This window comes from Vespa velutina, chromosome 11 (genome assembly GCF_912470025.1).
Source record: "Vespa velutina chromosome 11, iVesVel2.1, whole genome shotgun sequence".
NCBI lineage: Eukaryota > Metazoa > Arthropoda > Insecta > Hymenoptera > Vespidae > Vespa > Vespa velutina.
In genome coordinates, this window is record NC_062198.1 from 1,662,450 (window position 1) to 1,679,949 (window position 17,500).

The 17,500-nt window shown below is 26.5% G+C and overlaps 1 protein-coding gene across 11 annotated transcripts in view; it reads right to left on the minus strand.

Moving 5' to 3' along the window:
• LOC124952818 (cell growth regulator with RING finger domain protein 1-like) overlaps nt 1-17,500 on the minus strand; it is a 32,716-nt gene that overhangs the window by 12,165 nt on the left and 3,051 nt on the right. For all 11 annotated transcript variants that reach the window (XM_047503279.1, XM_047503270.1, XM_047503280.1 and 8 more), the window contains one exon: nt 9,888-10,045. In XM_047503279.1, the coding sequence (XP_047359235.1) occupies nt 9,888-10,045 (158 nt within the window). The remainder of the gene's footprint in view (nt 1-9,887; nt 10,046-17,500) is intronic.

Below are 17,500 nucleotides of genomic sequence, written 5' to 3' on the forward strand. Positions count from 1 at the left end.
AGACAAATTAGATTTTTGTAATTAGTTGGAATACGAGTTAGTTCGTAGAAAATTGAATTTGTCGAAATGACATTTGAAACCAGATCAGAATTAATGCACAACTACTGGAATATTATGCTAAAGTCGATATGATTAAATGTTAAATGTGAGAGAGAGAAAGAGACGGAGAGAGAGTGAGACAGAGAGAGAGGGGGGGGAGAGAGAGAGACAGATAAAATGAGAGAAAAAAAAGAAAAAGAAAAGGAAATACGATCATAAATATTTATTCTACGAAATTCCAATATTTGCACATACGAGTCTACGAGCATAAGGCCTTGATATTAAAAAGGGGGGAAAAAAAACAAAACTTAATTACGAATATAAAAATAAAATAAGATAAAATAAAATAGTATTTTCAAAAAATTAAGAAATAAAGAAAGAAAAAGAAAATAATACAAATATATAAAGTAAGTTATTACTATATATCATATACAATAATATCATAAAAGAAATTTAAATGTTACTTTTACAATTTGAATGTCGCGCCAATTTTTCGTTATGAAAAATACGCCGGCATCGATGGTGGCGACAACATCGTCAAGGTCGTACAATGGTGTCTGCCGGTTCTATGGCGGCGAGAAAATAATGACATAAGTTTATGGCTAGCAAACGAATGCATACACGTATATTATCGTTAATATGGTTTGGTACACCGTATATGACGTAATGCACAGTAAGAAAATGGATAGTCAACGCAATATGTCAGTCAAATAAAGTAACTAACGTTTTACGAGTTATATATATATATATAACTCGTAAATATATATATATATATATATATATCTTTCTCTCTCCCTTTCTCTTTCTTTTTCATCTTCGGAGTTACACTTTATTCTATACGGTATATAAAACATAACAAATGGATATTTAACGGTCGATTATTAAATATCATTATATAATCGTCAGGCGAATTTCGATAGCTTCTTTCGACAAGTTTTTGTTTCTCTCCTCTCCTCTCCTCTCCCCTCTCTCTCTCTCTCTCTCTCTCTCTCTCTCTCTCTCTCTCTCTCACCATCGTATCCTTCCTTCTCTTTTTCTCTTCGTTCTATTTCTCTCTCTCTCTCTCTCTCTCTCTCTCTCTCTCTCTCTCTCTCTCACCATCGTATCCTTCCTTCTCTTTTTCTCTTCGTTCTCTCTCTCTCTCTCTCTCTCTCTCTCTCTCTCTCTCTCTCTCTCTCTCTCTCTCTCTCGTTCAGAGATTCTTTAGAAACTAACTGTATCTTTCTCTTTTCAAAAGTTAACTGTATCCATTTACTTTTATTCAAGGTATACCTGGTTTAATCAATACGAAAATAAAACTAGTCAGATTTTACTGTTACATATATATATATATATATATATATATATATATATTATACATATATATAGCTGTTACACATACACATACACACATACACATCTATATATACATATTAATATTAGAATCTTAGCTATGTTACCAATCGGTAAACGTTTCTCACTTTTGTTTGAACATTTTATTATCGTCAAAGTGAATGCACTTTGAAATATACATACATGTATACATATGAACATATCAACCTACATACGACATATACATATATGTCACATTGGGAGTGCTAGTTTTGCGTAGATACTCAGAAATGAGTTCTCTCTCTCTCTCTCTCTCTCTCTCTCTCTCTCTCTCTCTCTCTCTCTCTCTCTCTCTCTCTCTCTCTCTCTCTCTCTCTCTCTCTCTGTCAAAGATGTAGGTATCTTCTATAGAAAATAGAGATTTTCGATAGAGAGAGAGAGAGAGAGAGAGAGAGAGAGAGAGAGAAATAGATCAAAAAGAAAAAAAAACAAAAAAGAATTAAGAAAAAGGAAAAAGAATCCATTTACAAAAGAGCTGGAACGAAATAATACGAAATATAATGATTAACATAAAAATGACTTTTTAATGATATAATACAAAGAAATATCAATAAAAAAATCGATTATGTTAAAAAAAAAAAAAAAAAAGGAGGTAAGGTTAATATAAGATACTTTAAAATTCGATAGGTTAGCTGGTTGCTTGCTTGCTAACATGCGTTAAATGATTCATACATACGTAAGGCCACGTGCCATGTATCGCGAGATATTTAGATAATAACATTCAGTGCTTCTCATCCATATTGAAAAGAAATCGATTGAATGGAAACGAGAGGCTTTCTTTTTTCTGTTATCTTTCTTTATTTTATTCCTTTTTACATTTTTCGACTTTAAACTGATAGATAAGCTAGTATACAATAACAATATGGTTTTGGGAATATGACGTTCATTGTTAAGCTATAATATGTTTAGTCATGTTTCAAAGGGGAAGAGAGATAGAAATATACAAAAGTGAAGAAATAAAGTGAGAGAGAGAGAGAGAGAGAGAGAGAGAGAGAGAGAGAGAGAGAGAGAGAAAGAGAGAGAGAGAATATCAGTAAAATTTTTCTCACGGAAAAGTCATCTAATGGGTGTATGTATGTGTGTGTGTATATACGATCACGCACATCCACATACACATACATACGTCATATGTGATCTATATAAATGGAGATAGCGAGGTTGGGATCTCTTTCGCGAAGACCTTGAATGGCTCTACGGCTAGTCAGTCACGTAGGCAAATTTGAGGAATTTGATTTCATCTTGAAAGACGGATTTTATATATATATATATATATATATATATATATATGTTTTATTTGCATAAATATGTTTTATATACATACATAGATATATAGTCAATTTTATAGGTTGATGATTCTCTCTCTCTCCCCTCTTATATATATATATATATAATACGTCATTCGTGTCATACTAATTTATGTTAAAATCTTACTCCTTAACTCTATTAATTTCCAAATTTCAATTAGAATTTTTTTCGCTTTTTTTTTTCTTTCTATTTTTCTACGGATTAAATTAGAATTAAAAATGAAGAATGTTAGACTACAATCTGTTTTTCTATTATTAGTCGTACTATCTTGTCATTTCATTTTTCGTTAAAACGATTTATTTTATGTTTTGTTCGATTTGTTAGGCATTCGGATATAGTACATTTAAATTATAAAGTCTTGAAATTATTTCCTTTCATATGCATGATTACTTTTGAAATAAATTTCTTTCTTTTTTCCTTTCTCGTTTACCTCACATTTTTTTCTTGTTCCGACAGCCTTTATAAATATGGCAAAATAAAAAAAAACTATCGCCTCTTGAGTGTGAGTACACGTGTACACATACGTATGTAAATGAGTATGTGTAAAAAAAAATCTTCGGAAAATTTTGTGATACCGACCAAGGAGGACAAGGCTACTATGCTCATGTTTTATATAGTTCCTTGTTTTTATTCATTCGGATAAAAAAAAAAAAAAAAAAAAAAAAAAAAAAAAAGAAATCTTTCGAATTTTTATTTTTACTTTTCGTCGTCAGAACGAATTATCACTTTTTCTTCTTATCCATTTTAAAGTAACTTTTATAGTCTCGACTTTTTTTCCTTTGGTATAATAAAAACTGTTTCCCTTCTTCTCTATCTCTCTCTCTTTCTAGAAAAAGCAGCTTCGGAAAATTTCAATACTGACTAAGACAAGGCCGATATACGGTCACGCGATAGCCGCCATATTGGAATCAGAAAAAGAAAGAAAGAGAAAAAGGGGGAGAGAGAGAGAAAGAGAGAAAGAGAAAAAGGAAGAGAGAGAGAGGGGGGGGGGGGGAAAGAGAGAGAGAGAGAGAGAGAGAGAGAGAGAGAGAGAGAGAGAGAGAGAGGGAGAGAGAGAGAGAGAACAAATCTTTGCAGATACTCCTACAACGATTCTCAGCCTTGACACTTCCGAAGGATGTCGAAATCATTTGAAGTCGGGTGGAGATGAAATAAGGTTATGTCGTTACTTGCTTTCGTTCGTTCGTTCGTTCGCGATCGAGTGGAAAAGTAATCTCCTCGGTTCGACCTCGGCTGCCAGTATTTTGTGTGTCAATGTTCGATTCTTTCGAACGAATAGGTTCTCTTTCTTTCTCTGCCTTTTTTCTGTCTCTGTTTCTTTCTCTCTGTTCTTTTTCTTCGTTTACTCGATTATCTCGCTCGAATTATGGATAAACCTGCCTGTACTCGTATTGTTTAATTTTCTATATAATTATTAACAGGTATAACCTTCTGATTTTTTTTTTATTCTTTTTTTTTTTTTTTGTTTTTTTTTTCTTTTTAAATTATATTACTAACACTTTGAAAATGTCCATGTATATCTGTTTTTCTTCTTCTTTTCTGTATGTAAAAACTGTAATAAATAGGGCTTGTCGAGAAATTCTTTACTCAACATTCGTGTTATCGTAATATTGGAAAATTTTCAAAATGTAAAAGATAACTTCCTTTTTCTTTTTACATTAAAGTACTTTAAATGATCCTTTTATAATATATATATATATATAATTTTTTTTTCTTTTTTTTTCTATAAAATAATATTCTAGCGCAAAAGGAAAACAATACTTAATTTCTTCTGCAAATTTCTTTTATATTCCATAATAATTATACGGTTTGTTTTTTATTTTCTCGTTAACTCTACGAGGTAAAATATCTCTGGTCGAAGGAAACAAAGAATTGTAAATTAAAGAGTGCCTAATTGTTTTCTTTCGGAGAAGAATTTTTGTATGTATATAATATTTAAAATATAATGTAGAATCAGATGTTTTAAATTTTTTTACGTAAAAATCGATAACATAAGCATACAAGCATGTCTCGTATCATTGAATTTTCAAAGATATACATAGCATATATCGATTTCGAAAGATTCTTCTTTTTTTTTCTTTTTCTTTTTCTTTTTCTTGAAAACAATGACTTACATTATTTCGAAAAAAAAAAAAAAGAAAAAAGAAAAAAAAGAAAAAAAAAAAAAAGAAAAAATCGATCAGTTCAACTTATGTCTATTTTTTATTGATCAAGCAAACGTTACGATTTGAATGTATGTTTTTATATTCATACGATAATATAATGAATATAAGAAAATGTTTACGATAATATAATAAATAAAAGAAGGGCGTTTTTTTTTTTTAACGATAATAAGCGTTTAAATAATATCTGTACGGATACAGTTCGTTAAAATTTTTTAACTATTGAAATGAGAACGTTTTATTCTTTTTCCTGTAATAATTATGATTATTACATCATAATTTTTTTTTTTTTCTTTTCGACGTACACCATTATAAAATCTAATATATACGTAAGATAAAAGAACGGGGAAAAAAACAAATAATTGACTCGTAATATTGAAACTTATACACATTGGAGATACAATGCAATGATAGAATATATTAACATAATTGTTTCGTTTTTAAACAAAATTTTATCCTTAGATATATCCTTTTCGACGACCAATAGAAATTTATTTCCAAGATGATTATGCTAAAGTCATGAATAAAAATTCTATTACATTATATCAATTAATCTCTGTCTCTCTCTCTCTCTCTCTCTCTCTCTCTCTCTCTCTCTCTACATGACTTTTACACATTTATTCTGATAAAAATTTCGATCATTTGTTTCCAGGGAAGATAAAAAAAACCCACCACGCACACATCATCCAGCTTATTATTTTATAATATTCTTTTTTTGCTTCCTCTTTACCTTTTCTGATTATTTAAAAGAAAGAAGAAAAGAGAGAGAGAGAGAGAGAGAGAGAGAGAGAGAGAGAGAGAAACAAAAGAGACCAATACATCATTGTGCTTATTATTTTATAATGTCCTATTTTCTTTCCTTCTTTTCCCCTATTTTTTTTTTGTTTTTATTATTTAAAGGAAAGAAGAAAAGAAAACGCATGCAAAAAAGGCCAACATTATCGTGATTATTATTTCATAATGTCCTTTCTTTTCGCTTTCTTTTACTTCTTCCTTGTTATTCCTCATAATTGTCTTGTAATTATTTAAAGAGAAAAAAATAAGAAAACAAAAAACATCACATATGTCATCGTACTTATTAAAATCTATGTCTTTTTTCTTCCTCCATTCTTTTTAATTATTTAAAGGGAAATAGAAAATTATGATGATAAAAGACAGGAGGAAAAAAAAGAAACCAAAAAAGATCACATATGTCATCGTGCTTATTATTTTATAATTTCTTTTTTTTTTTTTTTTTTTTTTTTTTTTTTTTTTTTTTTTTTTCTTTTTGCTTTCTATCATTTTTTCCTCGTTATTCCTTATTTTTTCTAATTATTTAAAGGGGAGGGAAAAAACACATATGTTTTTATTAACACATTATGCGTTAATAAAAACATATTATGTGTTTATTATTTTGTCCGTTTTTTGTTTTTTTGTTTTTTTTGTTTTATATTGTTTTTCCCTCTTTACTCCTTGTTTTTTTTCTAATTACTTAAAGGGGGAAAAAAAGAAAAAAAAAAAACAAAAGATTACACCGTCCTGTTTATTATCTCACAATATTCTTTTTTATTTTCCTCTTTATCCTATCTCATTATTAAAAAGGGGGAAAAAGGTAAAAAGAGAACAAGAAAAAAGGAAAAAAATTCTGCAAAATAATAAATACGTCGATATAATGTTACTTTTTTTTTTTCCATTTTCTCTAATCAAGATACTCATATGAAGAAAAAGAGAAAGGGTGGGAAAGAGAGGGAAATGGAGAACGACATCGTTGACATTTACGTAACGTAAAGGCGCGTGTCATAGTGTTTTCATTAAATCGTATGAACGATCGAGACATTAATTAGATATCTTTCCGGCTTTACATAATGCACTTTACGGAAGCGAAAGACGATCCAACAACAAAGAAACGGTGGATAAACGATTATTGTTACTTTTACGATAATATTTGCTGTTATGTATTATTATGATATCGTTGACATAAATGAACGTTTAATAATCTTTTTCTTTTCATTCGTTTTGTTTTTCTTTTTGTTCGTTTTTCTTTTCTTTTTACTTCTTATTTTTCTTTCTTTTTCTCTTCTTCTTTTTTTTTTATATTATAAATACATATATATATATATATATATATATATAAGGAAAATTATTTTATATTTTTCTTTCTTTTTTTTAATGAATATTAATTACGAATCAAGTGGAGGAGTATACATCGTGTTACATCATATGTTACATTGTAATATTTTTTTATACTCTTTGTCCTTGAAACATTGAAAATGGCAAAATTAATAAAGCAATTATTGGATTTTTTTTGTTTATTTATTTGTATATAATTATCAATAATTTTTTTCTTTTCTTTTTTTTTTGTTTTTACAAAAAATTTCATTTCCTTTTTTTAATAAAATTTTAATAGAGAATATATGTTGTTATGATATATCGCATAGGATTATTTATTTTAAACTTGTTTTCTTCTTTATTTTTGTTTTCTTTTCTTTTTCCATTACACGATTTCTGGTTCTGTAGAAATTTTACAAAATACTGATTATTACATTGGCTATTTAGCAAGCATGAAACTGGAAATTATCATAATTTATTTGATTAGAAATTCTTAAAAAAATAAAAATATATGATACGATCTATTTGATTAATATTAAAGCAAAAATTGTTATAATTTGTTGTTTCTAGAATATCCTTAGGAAAAATAAAATAAACTAGCTATCTACTTTATATTAAAACAAATAATTATCGCGTAATTCCTTCGCCAAATTTTTCTCTATAATTAAAATAAATGACTTGAACATAATATATATGTTACGTTCTATTATATATATATATTTTTTTTTTCATCAAATTATTATTCATTAATTATCATGTTCACAAATGTTTATGAAAAAAAATATATGTACCAACTATTAAAAAAACATCAAATTCTAAATAATTGTAAATTTATAAATTAACATAATTCTTTTAGTAAATATGGAAAAAACTAAATTGTTACAAATATTATATTAATCATTGAACATTATTAAACATTATATTATTTTCTCCAAAAAGAAATATATATATATTTATATATATATATATATATATATATATATATATATATATATATATATATGTATGTATCAGTTATTAAATTATAGAAAAATTATATTATTATAACTTTCCCTATTTTCTTTCAAATTTCACGAACAAATAACACTTTTTACATTTGTAATATATTACTATATGTATTAAATATTTTTAAACATTATTAAACATTAACGTGTTATAATTTTCGAATGCACAATGAATTTTAACGTTTATGAAATTATATAATCTAACAAAAATAATATATATATTTATCTCCATATTTGCTTGATGATTTCTGATTGTTGTTTCACAATAAAAAAAGAAAAGAAGGAAAGAAAAAAGAAGAAAAAAAAAATAATAAAGAAAACGAGTCGAGGCTAATAATAAGTTGCTATTAAAATAATAGAATAAGTTTGCCAAGAACGAAGTTGATGTATAACCATTACCCAAATAATATACATATATACATACATACATACATACAAACAAACATACATATATATATATATACACGTATAACAATATATTTAAGAAGCTGATTCGTTACATAATCATGAATTGTTGTCAAAGTTTTAGGAAAAGAGAGAGAAAAAGAGAGAGAGAAATCTTGAATCTTCTCTCTCTCTCTCTCTCTCTCTCTCTCTCTCTCTCTCTCTCTCTATTTTTCTAAGCAGACATTAATGTTAATAATTTTAATCGTGGCACAATACCGTGATCCAAAAACATTACACAATATAATGCGTTCTGTCTTATTTTGGTGGCTGCTTCTCATGAAGGTGAAATCGGATGAAATAACTTAAAGAGAACTTACATGCATAAGAGAAAAAAAAAAAAAAAAAAATACAAAAGAGAATGACGAAAGATAAAGGAAATCTGATGAAAAGTACGCTTGTGAAATGTGATGAAAGGTTGATGATGACGAAAATATGAATAGATATGGAAACGTTAAAATAAAAATATGTATATCTCATGATAGACTCTATCATGAAAATATATGGATGAAAGTGAATGGAAAGTGGGAGAAGAAAAAGGAAGAAAGAATGGAAAAAAAAAAAAGGAAATAAAAACATGAGATAAAAGTCGACAAAGAAGATAGATGAAAAGATATTTGATTACGAGATGAAAATAATAGATGAAATGTGATTTTAAGAGAATGATCGAAAATATAGATGAAAATTCAGGACAATGAATGAACGAAGCTTGACGCGAGATGAAGATAAAAGATAGAAAAAAAAAAAAAAAAAAAAAATAAATAAATAAATGAAAAACTGCGACTATAAGAGACGAAAAAAAAATCAGGCAACAGATAAGAATAAATGGATGGAGATGAAAATGAAAAAAAAAGGAAATAATAAAAAATAAAAAAGAATAAAATGTAAATAAAACGAAAGACAAAAGAAGACGAAGTAAAGAGGAGATAGAAGAACAAAAATAAGACAAAAGTACGAATCAATTAAAATAGAGATAGAGATGGAATAAAACTTCAAGATGAGACGAAGGAGAGAGAGAGAGAGAGAGAGAGAGAGAGAGAGAGAGAGAGAAAGATGAAAAAAGATAAAAATTACTTTAATTAATTAGTCAATTAATTAAAATAATTAAATGCGCTGAGACATAAAAAAAAAAAAAAATTTAGAATAAAATAAAGTAAAATAAAATAAAATAAAAAAAAAGGAATTAAGAAAAGATAAAAAAAAAAAGAATAATAAGATAAAAATATAGAATGAAAGATCGTATTAGTTGAGATATGAAATAAATCGTTGTTCGTTGGACGATTAATACATCGTTGATCGTTACAGGGTTGAACGAAGGTAAAAAAATTATTCTGTGTTGAATAAAATATATATATATATATATATATATATATATTGAAAAAAAGAATAAACGTTTAAAAAAAATAAAAAAAATAATAAAAAAACAAATAAAAAAGACAAAAAAGGAAAAAGGAAAAGAATGAGAATAACTTACCGGCATAGGTACTCTTGAAGCTTTCGTGAAGTTTGAAGGTGAACGGAATATGAACTTTCATCATTTCCATTTGCGGAATTCGAGGTGTATGTGCCATAACGCTGCCACCGCTGCCAAACATCAGCTCGTCCCCGTGTACACGTAGTACTATCATGTTTCTGCACCAACGAATCGTACTTATTTTCAAACGACATTTGTCATTTCATTTTTATTTTATTTTTTTTTTCTCAACGATAAAAACTAGCTAGTATTATCATCGTCTCGGAATGTAACGCAATATCATAGTCATTTGCGTTATCATTATTATTATTACTATTATTACTATTATTACTATTATTATTATTATTATTATTAGTTTAGATAATTATAATGACAATTATTTTATTATTATAATGATTAAAAAATTGAAGGAAGATTTGAGCGAGTTAAAATGAAGAGTTTAAATTATATTATGAGATAATTTCTTTTTTTATAAGTGATGAAAAAGAAAAATATCATTAAAAATGATATTGTTAAATGCTAAAATGGTTGAATGATTATTAATAGGAATGGATTAGAATAAAATCAATCGATTTTAAACTTCAATCTTCTTGAGTATAACATTTCAGTCTTCTTATCGTAATACTTAATTATTGTTGCATGATTAATTGTGAGAAACGATTTAATTGATATTTTCTTATTATTTTCACGTCATTATTTCTAATATATTATACGTGAGTCGAACATAATCTAACTAGTTTTTTTTCTCTCTTCTTTTTTCCTCCTCTTATCGTTGAGATATATACTTGCATATAGAGATGTATATGCACACACAATTATGCACACATATGTATATGCATATACTTAAAATATACATTAATAATTTTTAATATGCTAATATCAATGGAATGTTTTTATTGAAATCATACGTTTACATATTATATATGTGATATATCATGTGTGTAATATAAAACCACTTAAGGAAATTTTTTTATGAAATAACGTAATTAAACGATATTTTTTTTTTTTTTTAATTATAACGCATCATTGAAATTCATTATATATCATAAAATTTTGAAAATTATACTACAGAAAGCATGTATAGATTGATACGAAAAAGATAACTACTACCATTTATAATTATCATTTCACTACACAATATCATTTTATATAAATGTATGTGTAATGTGTAAAAAATTTCAATTTGTAAGTATATATATATATATATATAGGCAAATATGTATATATTAATAATATAATTTTGTTATTATTTTCGAGGGGGATTTTAATGTTCATCTTAATAGTTGATATAAATTTTTTTTTTTTTCATTAACATTTCTATTACAATAAAAAATCACTATGTTACACACACACAAAACCACATAAATAATATAAATATATACAAAAATTTTTACATATAGAATATATCATGTAAATAAGATTTGTTTAAGCATGACAGTACACACACACACACACACACACAAGCACAACATATTTATGCAATTTATTTATATTTATTTGATTAAAAAAGAAAAAAAAATAGTTCTCTAATTTGCACTATGACGTCTATGTAAATTAAAATGAATGTATTTAAATGATGATATATTTTATCTCTCTGTATGATGATATATTTTATCTCTCACGTTTTTTTACTTATTTTTTTTCCCCCTTCTAAAAACAAGTATCGTCATAAAAAAAATGATTTCACTTTACCAAAGATAAAATTTTAAATGAGTCATCCTGTACCTGTCTATATATATATATATATATATATATATATATATATATATATATATTATACATATATATATAGACAAAAGAGGTGTGAAGATAATAATACTATTCGCAAATGATACGACCCATGAAATATGATTTCACGTGTATTGCGTTGAAAGGAATAAGAATTGCGTGTGGAACAAAAATAGAGAAGTCAGTAGAGTGAAGAAAAGATGATGAGAGAGACAGATGATACGCCTAAAGGAAGCAGGCGTGACCGTAATATGTTAGCTAAGAATCTCTCATTATGCAAGAGGCGTGCTTTTTCTTTCTTTCTTTTCTTTTTATTTTTTTTTGCTTCTTATTCGTTACTACATACAAAAATAAATTATACAGAACGAAGATTTTATATTCGTTATTAGTGTCATTATTCATCTCCCCCTCTCTCCTTTATCTTTTTTCTTAATATATATATTCTCCCCCCCCCCTCTCTTTCTATCTCTCCCTCTTATTAAAATTTATTATATATATATAATAAATGTTAATGTATATATAAATGTTAATAGAAACAATATAACATTATTATTATATACATATAATATTAATAATATTAATTAATTTATTGTTTATATATATACATGCACAAACATGCGTATCTCTTTAAAATATTTTTCTATATACATATGTTTATATATAATATATATATATATAATATATTTTATATTATAATTTATTATATACTTTATATTATGTGCATATATATATATATATATATATATATCTTTTTTCTTTTTTTTATTCCTCTTTCTATTTCTCTTCTCTCTATCTCTTATTTAATTCAATAAAATCTTTTATCTAAAAATAGAACATCAATATCTTTTTCATGGATCTTATTTTTGTTTCTTTTTCGTTCATTTTAATTTCCTTTTATCGTTATCCACGATGTCTTCAATATTGTTTTTCTTTGATCATCAATCACTCAATTTCCTTTTCCTTGATCTACCAGAGAACATTTTGAATGAACATTCAACGATAGAGTTACGTAAAGCTGCTGCTAAAGTATGTACGCTTAGCAACGCCAATGACCCAAAGTAATTCTCGTTTCTATGACGTCGAGACTTTTTTAGAAAGTAGTAGAAGCATGAGTATATACAGTGAGAAGAGAGCTTCTAAGATTCAAACAGGATATTCTTCTCTCTTTATCTCTGTCTATCTGCCTACCTGTCTGTCTGTCTGTCTGCCTGTCTCTCTCTCTCTCTCTCTCTCTCTCGCTGTCTTTGTTGTTGGGATGCAACGTTTCATGAATTTTTATATCTTTCGCGATTATTTTTTTTTTTTTTGCTTTTTTTTTCTTTTTAATTCTGAAGTTTTATTTCCTTTTTTTCTTTTCTTCTCAAGAAAATTTATGATAAAACGTTCTTTGGATGGCTTTTTATAGATTCATTTTTGCATTTTTAATTTTCGCGACAACGTTCAATATATAACAGATTAATCAGCTGAAACTTTTAAGTACTATACATATAGATGGCTCAATTAATTTTTATTATAGAATGAAATTTGTTCAGAGAAATGTTTTCTTCGAATAATTTTGATATAACAAAGATACATATTTTTAGCTAGTAATATCGATAATTATTTTTATATTTTTATTTATTAATTTTTTTTAATAGAACTTGAAATTCTTTCGTTTGTACAAAAGTTATGAGACAAATCGTGGACGGATTTAAAATACCCTTCACTTTTCTTTTTTACGATTACTACAAATGTAAATATGAGAATTTTTTTCGAAGATCATCGTTACAAGAGATTTAATTTTAACATAAAAAAAAAAAAAAGAAAAAAGAAAAAAGAAAAAAAAAAAAAGTAATTTTGTATGTATTTCGTAATAACGTCGTTATATTGTCAAATTAAAAATTTCATCAAATATTTAGTTTTTTATTTTACGAGAATAATCTCGAAATATTAAATGAACGTTTAAACTACAACGTTTTTTAAAGAAATCTATTAACTAATTGCATACATACATTCGATATTGCTATTAAAATATTAAAGTGAATATCTTATTAATAAACAGTAATAAATGGGCTAACAGCAAATATGAAATTCGAGAGACGATCCCCCCTCCCCCATAATGATTCACAATAGGAGAAATTTATGGAAGCTGAAATTTACCTTGACCTGCTTTTTTTTAACACTCGTGAAAGCAACAAAATCATGTTCCATCAGAAGAAAAAAAAAAAAAAAGAAAAAAGAAAAGAAAAGAAAAAGAAAAAAGAAAAATAAATCCGACATACATATTTTAAAGAATATGTTATTCAGATAGAAGTTTTTATTAACAGTATATTAATCTTCTCTAGTGAATATTCTTGCCCAGAAATTTCATCATTAAAAGCAGCTTAAGACATTCACCTAAGCATCTGCACGCGCGCACGCGCGCACGCGCACACACACACACACACACACACACACACACAGACAGAATGAGAAAGAGAGAGAGAGAGAGAGAGAGATCCAAAATAACTAGCCGATAACTTCAGAGTTTACAACTTCATGAATTACCAAAAAATTTTTATTACTATTATTATTTAATAATTAATAAAAAATAAAAAACTCTTTGTCTTTTATATTTATATTTATATTTACGTTAAAAAAAAGAAAAGAGAGAAACAAAAAAAAAACAGTTAATTGTACATTGGGTTTACGTGCTATACCCATGTACAATTGTTTCCATTTTTTAAAATTGAATTGATGCTCGTTTCTAATCTATTTCCCATCAAAAAAACGAGATAATAATCACGACATTAATATTATCTATTTTTCTCTTTCACACGTGTAAGACGATTGAATGAAATAAAAAATACGACATAATTACTCATTCAATTACAATTTAGATTAGGATACCGTTGAAATAATAATAATAATGATAATGATGAAAATAATAATAATAATAATAATAATAATATTATTATTATTATTATTGTTAATATTATTAATATTATTATTATTATTTCTTGTTTTTTTTTTTCAAATCGTGTGAAATAATCATTTTTATTGAAGAAAAACAAACTTTACAGTCTAATGACTAAAAATTTTACATAGCAAACATAGTTTTATGATTTACAAATATACATATATATATATACATACATATGCATGTATCTGTAAGACGCGCTTTCGACTTACCTACTTTCAAGATGCGTTCTCGTGAATCTACTTCATGAAAGTGACTTCATCATTCAAGAAAATCTTAAATATGTCGAAGAGACAGAGAGGAAGAGAAAAAAAGAGAGAGAGAGAGAGAGAGAGAGAGAGAGAGAGAGAGAGCGAACAAAACATATTTAAAAAAAATAATTCAATAACATAAAAACATGATAAGATTCCGTTTAGAAATTTTCTTCTTTTCTTTTAATTTTCAATTATTTGAAAATTTGTTATTTTTTCAATATTTCCTTAAGAATGATATCGATATTAATTTTTATCTATCAACTTCGACATTCTCAATATTCTTGTTATCGTTGAGAAACGAAGACGAAGGCGACAAATATGCTGATGAGAATAACAACAATAATAACTATGGATGAAAAAAAATAAAGAGAAGAACACGATGCTTGCATACTGCAAGCAATATACGATCGAAGAAAATGTAACATAGGCAGTAATATGATAAATGTTTGATGAAGATGAGAGAGGCAGGAGAGGAGAGGAGAAGATACAGAAATAGTTAGATAGATAAATAGGTTCGAGAGAGAGACAGAGAGAGAGAGAGGGAGGGAAGAGAAGAGAAGGAGGAATATATTATATGTATAAGCAATATATGCGTGTTTTTTCTCTAATGCATATCTCGAAAACATATCGTTAATGAATTCGACCTGAGCTAACATAGATTTGTTCGCAATTTACAATGATCTCTTATATTTCGTTTAGTTCGTTCTTCTCTCTTATTTCATTTCAAAATTTCTATATATAAGTAGAATGATATATATATATATATATATATATATATATATATATGTAATATCAAATATATATATATATCAATTAGAGAGAGAGAGAGAGAGAGAGAGAGAGAGAGAGAGAGAGAGAGAGAGAGAGAGAGAGATATGAATCTAATATACGTTTCTTCTTTTATGCACGTCTTAAACAAGTCATGGTTAGTTAATGAATTCGGTCGAACTATTATGTTGGAAACTATGAAACGGGCGTTTTTGTTTAGTTATTTATTTTCATTCAACGCCCGTTTCATAGTTTCCAACCTAATAATACAGATTTATTCCAAATAACTTTTTATTTTCACAATGATTCCTTTCGTTTTCTGTTTCTTTCTTTACTTTTTTTTTCGCCCTCCTTTTATTTTATTTTATTTTATTTTAGTTCATTCATTTATTTTTTTTTTTTAAATCTAAATAAAACGTGAAGGATATTTTAAAATATTTACTATATATATATATATATATAATATTTATATATAATGTTAATTATATATAAATACAATTGTTAATAGTAAAAAAAAATAATTGACGATCGCACGCGCACGCGCACACATATACACACTATAATATTCTAAAATATACATATATATTTATTTATTTATTATATAATTTATTGAGAATAAATATTACACTTCACGTTATAATAGAAACACTGTTCAATGAAACTGAAAGAGTGAGTGAGTGAGCGAGTAAGAGAGAGAGAGAGAGAGACAGACAGACAGAGACAGAGAGAGACAGGGGAGTGGGGGAAGGGGAGAGAGAGATACGCAATATAAATTTCTGAACTTACACCTCTGAAAAACATATCATCCTTAATGGATTCGTTTAAAATAACATGAATCGTTATAATCGTAGACTTATATATCAGGATTCAGGAATTCCCGATTTGATCATATTTACATTTATTTATATTCTATGAATATTTACAATGAATAACCAATGACTTTTAAAAATTTCTAAACGAATTTATCATTATTATGTATTAATATTTTAATTAATAACTGATCATTATATCGTTGAAAATAAGAGTTAATAATTTCTTTGACAAAGATTATTCAAAATAATCTGAATGAGATTGAACGATAAAAAAAAAAAAAAAAAAAAAAAAAAAAGCGACGAAGATAATTTCGACAAAAGACTACAAAGTAAGATTTTGAGGTTAAGATGTCCGTTACGTTAAACGACTACAGATTATACTGGAGAAGATTTTCGGATGTGTGTCTTGTGTGTAAATGTGACCTAGGATCAATGATAAACACGTTTCCGCACAATTTTAATTTGACAATCGTGCACAGAAACACATTTTTTTTTTTTTTTTTTTTTTTTTTTTTTTTTTTTTTTTTTTTTTTTTTTCTTTTTTTTTTTTTACCATATGAAGTTGAACGTCAGTCGTTATATACAAGACGGCTGTAGGCAATTATTTGTCTAAATATTGCTAAAAATAGGACGGCTATATATATATAGTCCCATTATTTGCGGCAACGTGTTAATATCGAGTTTATAATTTGTAAATTACTTCATTGCGTTACATAATAATCATGTAATAAAAATAATAATAATTAATATTATTTTTGTTCTTTAATAAAAGCAAAATATTTCGCAAGGTCCGAAAAGAAAAAAGAAAAGACAAAGAATCTTTTTTTGTTCCTTCCTTCCTTCTTTCTTTCTTTTTCTTTATTTATTATTTATATTTGTTTGTTTATAATTCTCATTATTTACGAAGGACAAAAATGTAAAGTTAACCTTCAAGAGATTCGGATTTATTTCCGAGATCATTCGATACGACAAAACAAACAAACAAACAAAAATAAAAAAAAAAAAAGAAACGACAAACAAAAAAGCGAGAATTTAAAAAATATAATTGTGCACGGATCGTTTACTTGAAGTTTTGAAAATAATAATAAAATGATATATCGATAATCATAAAAT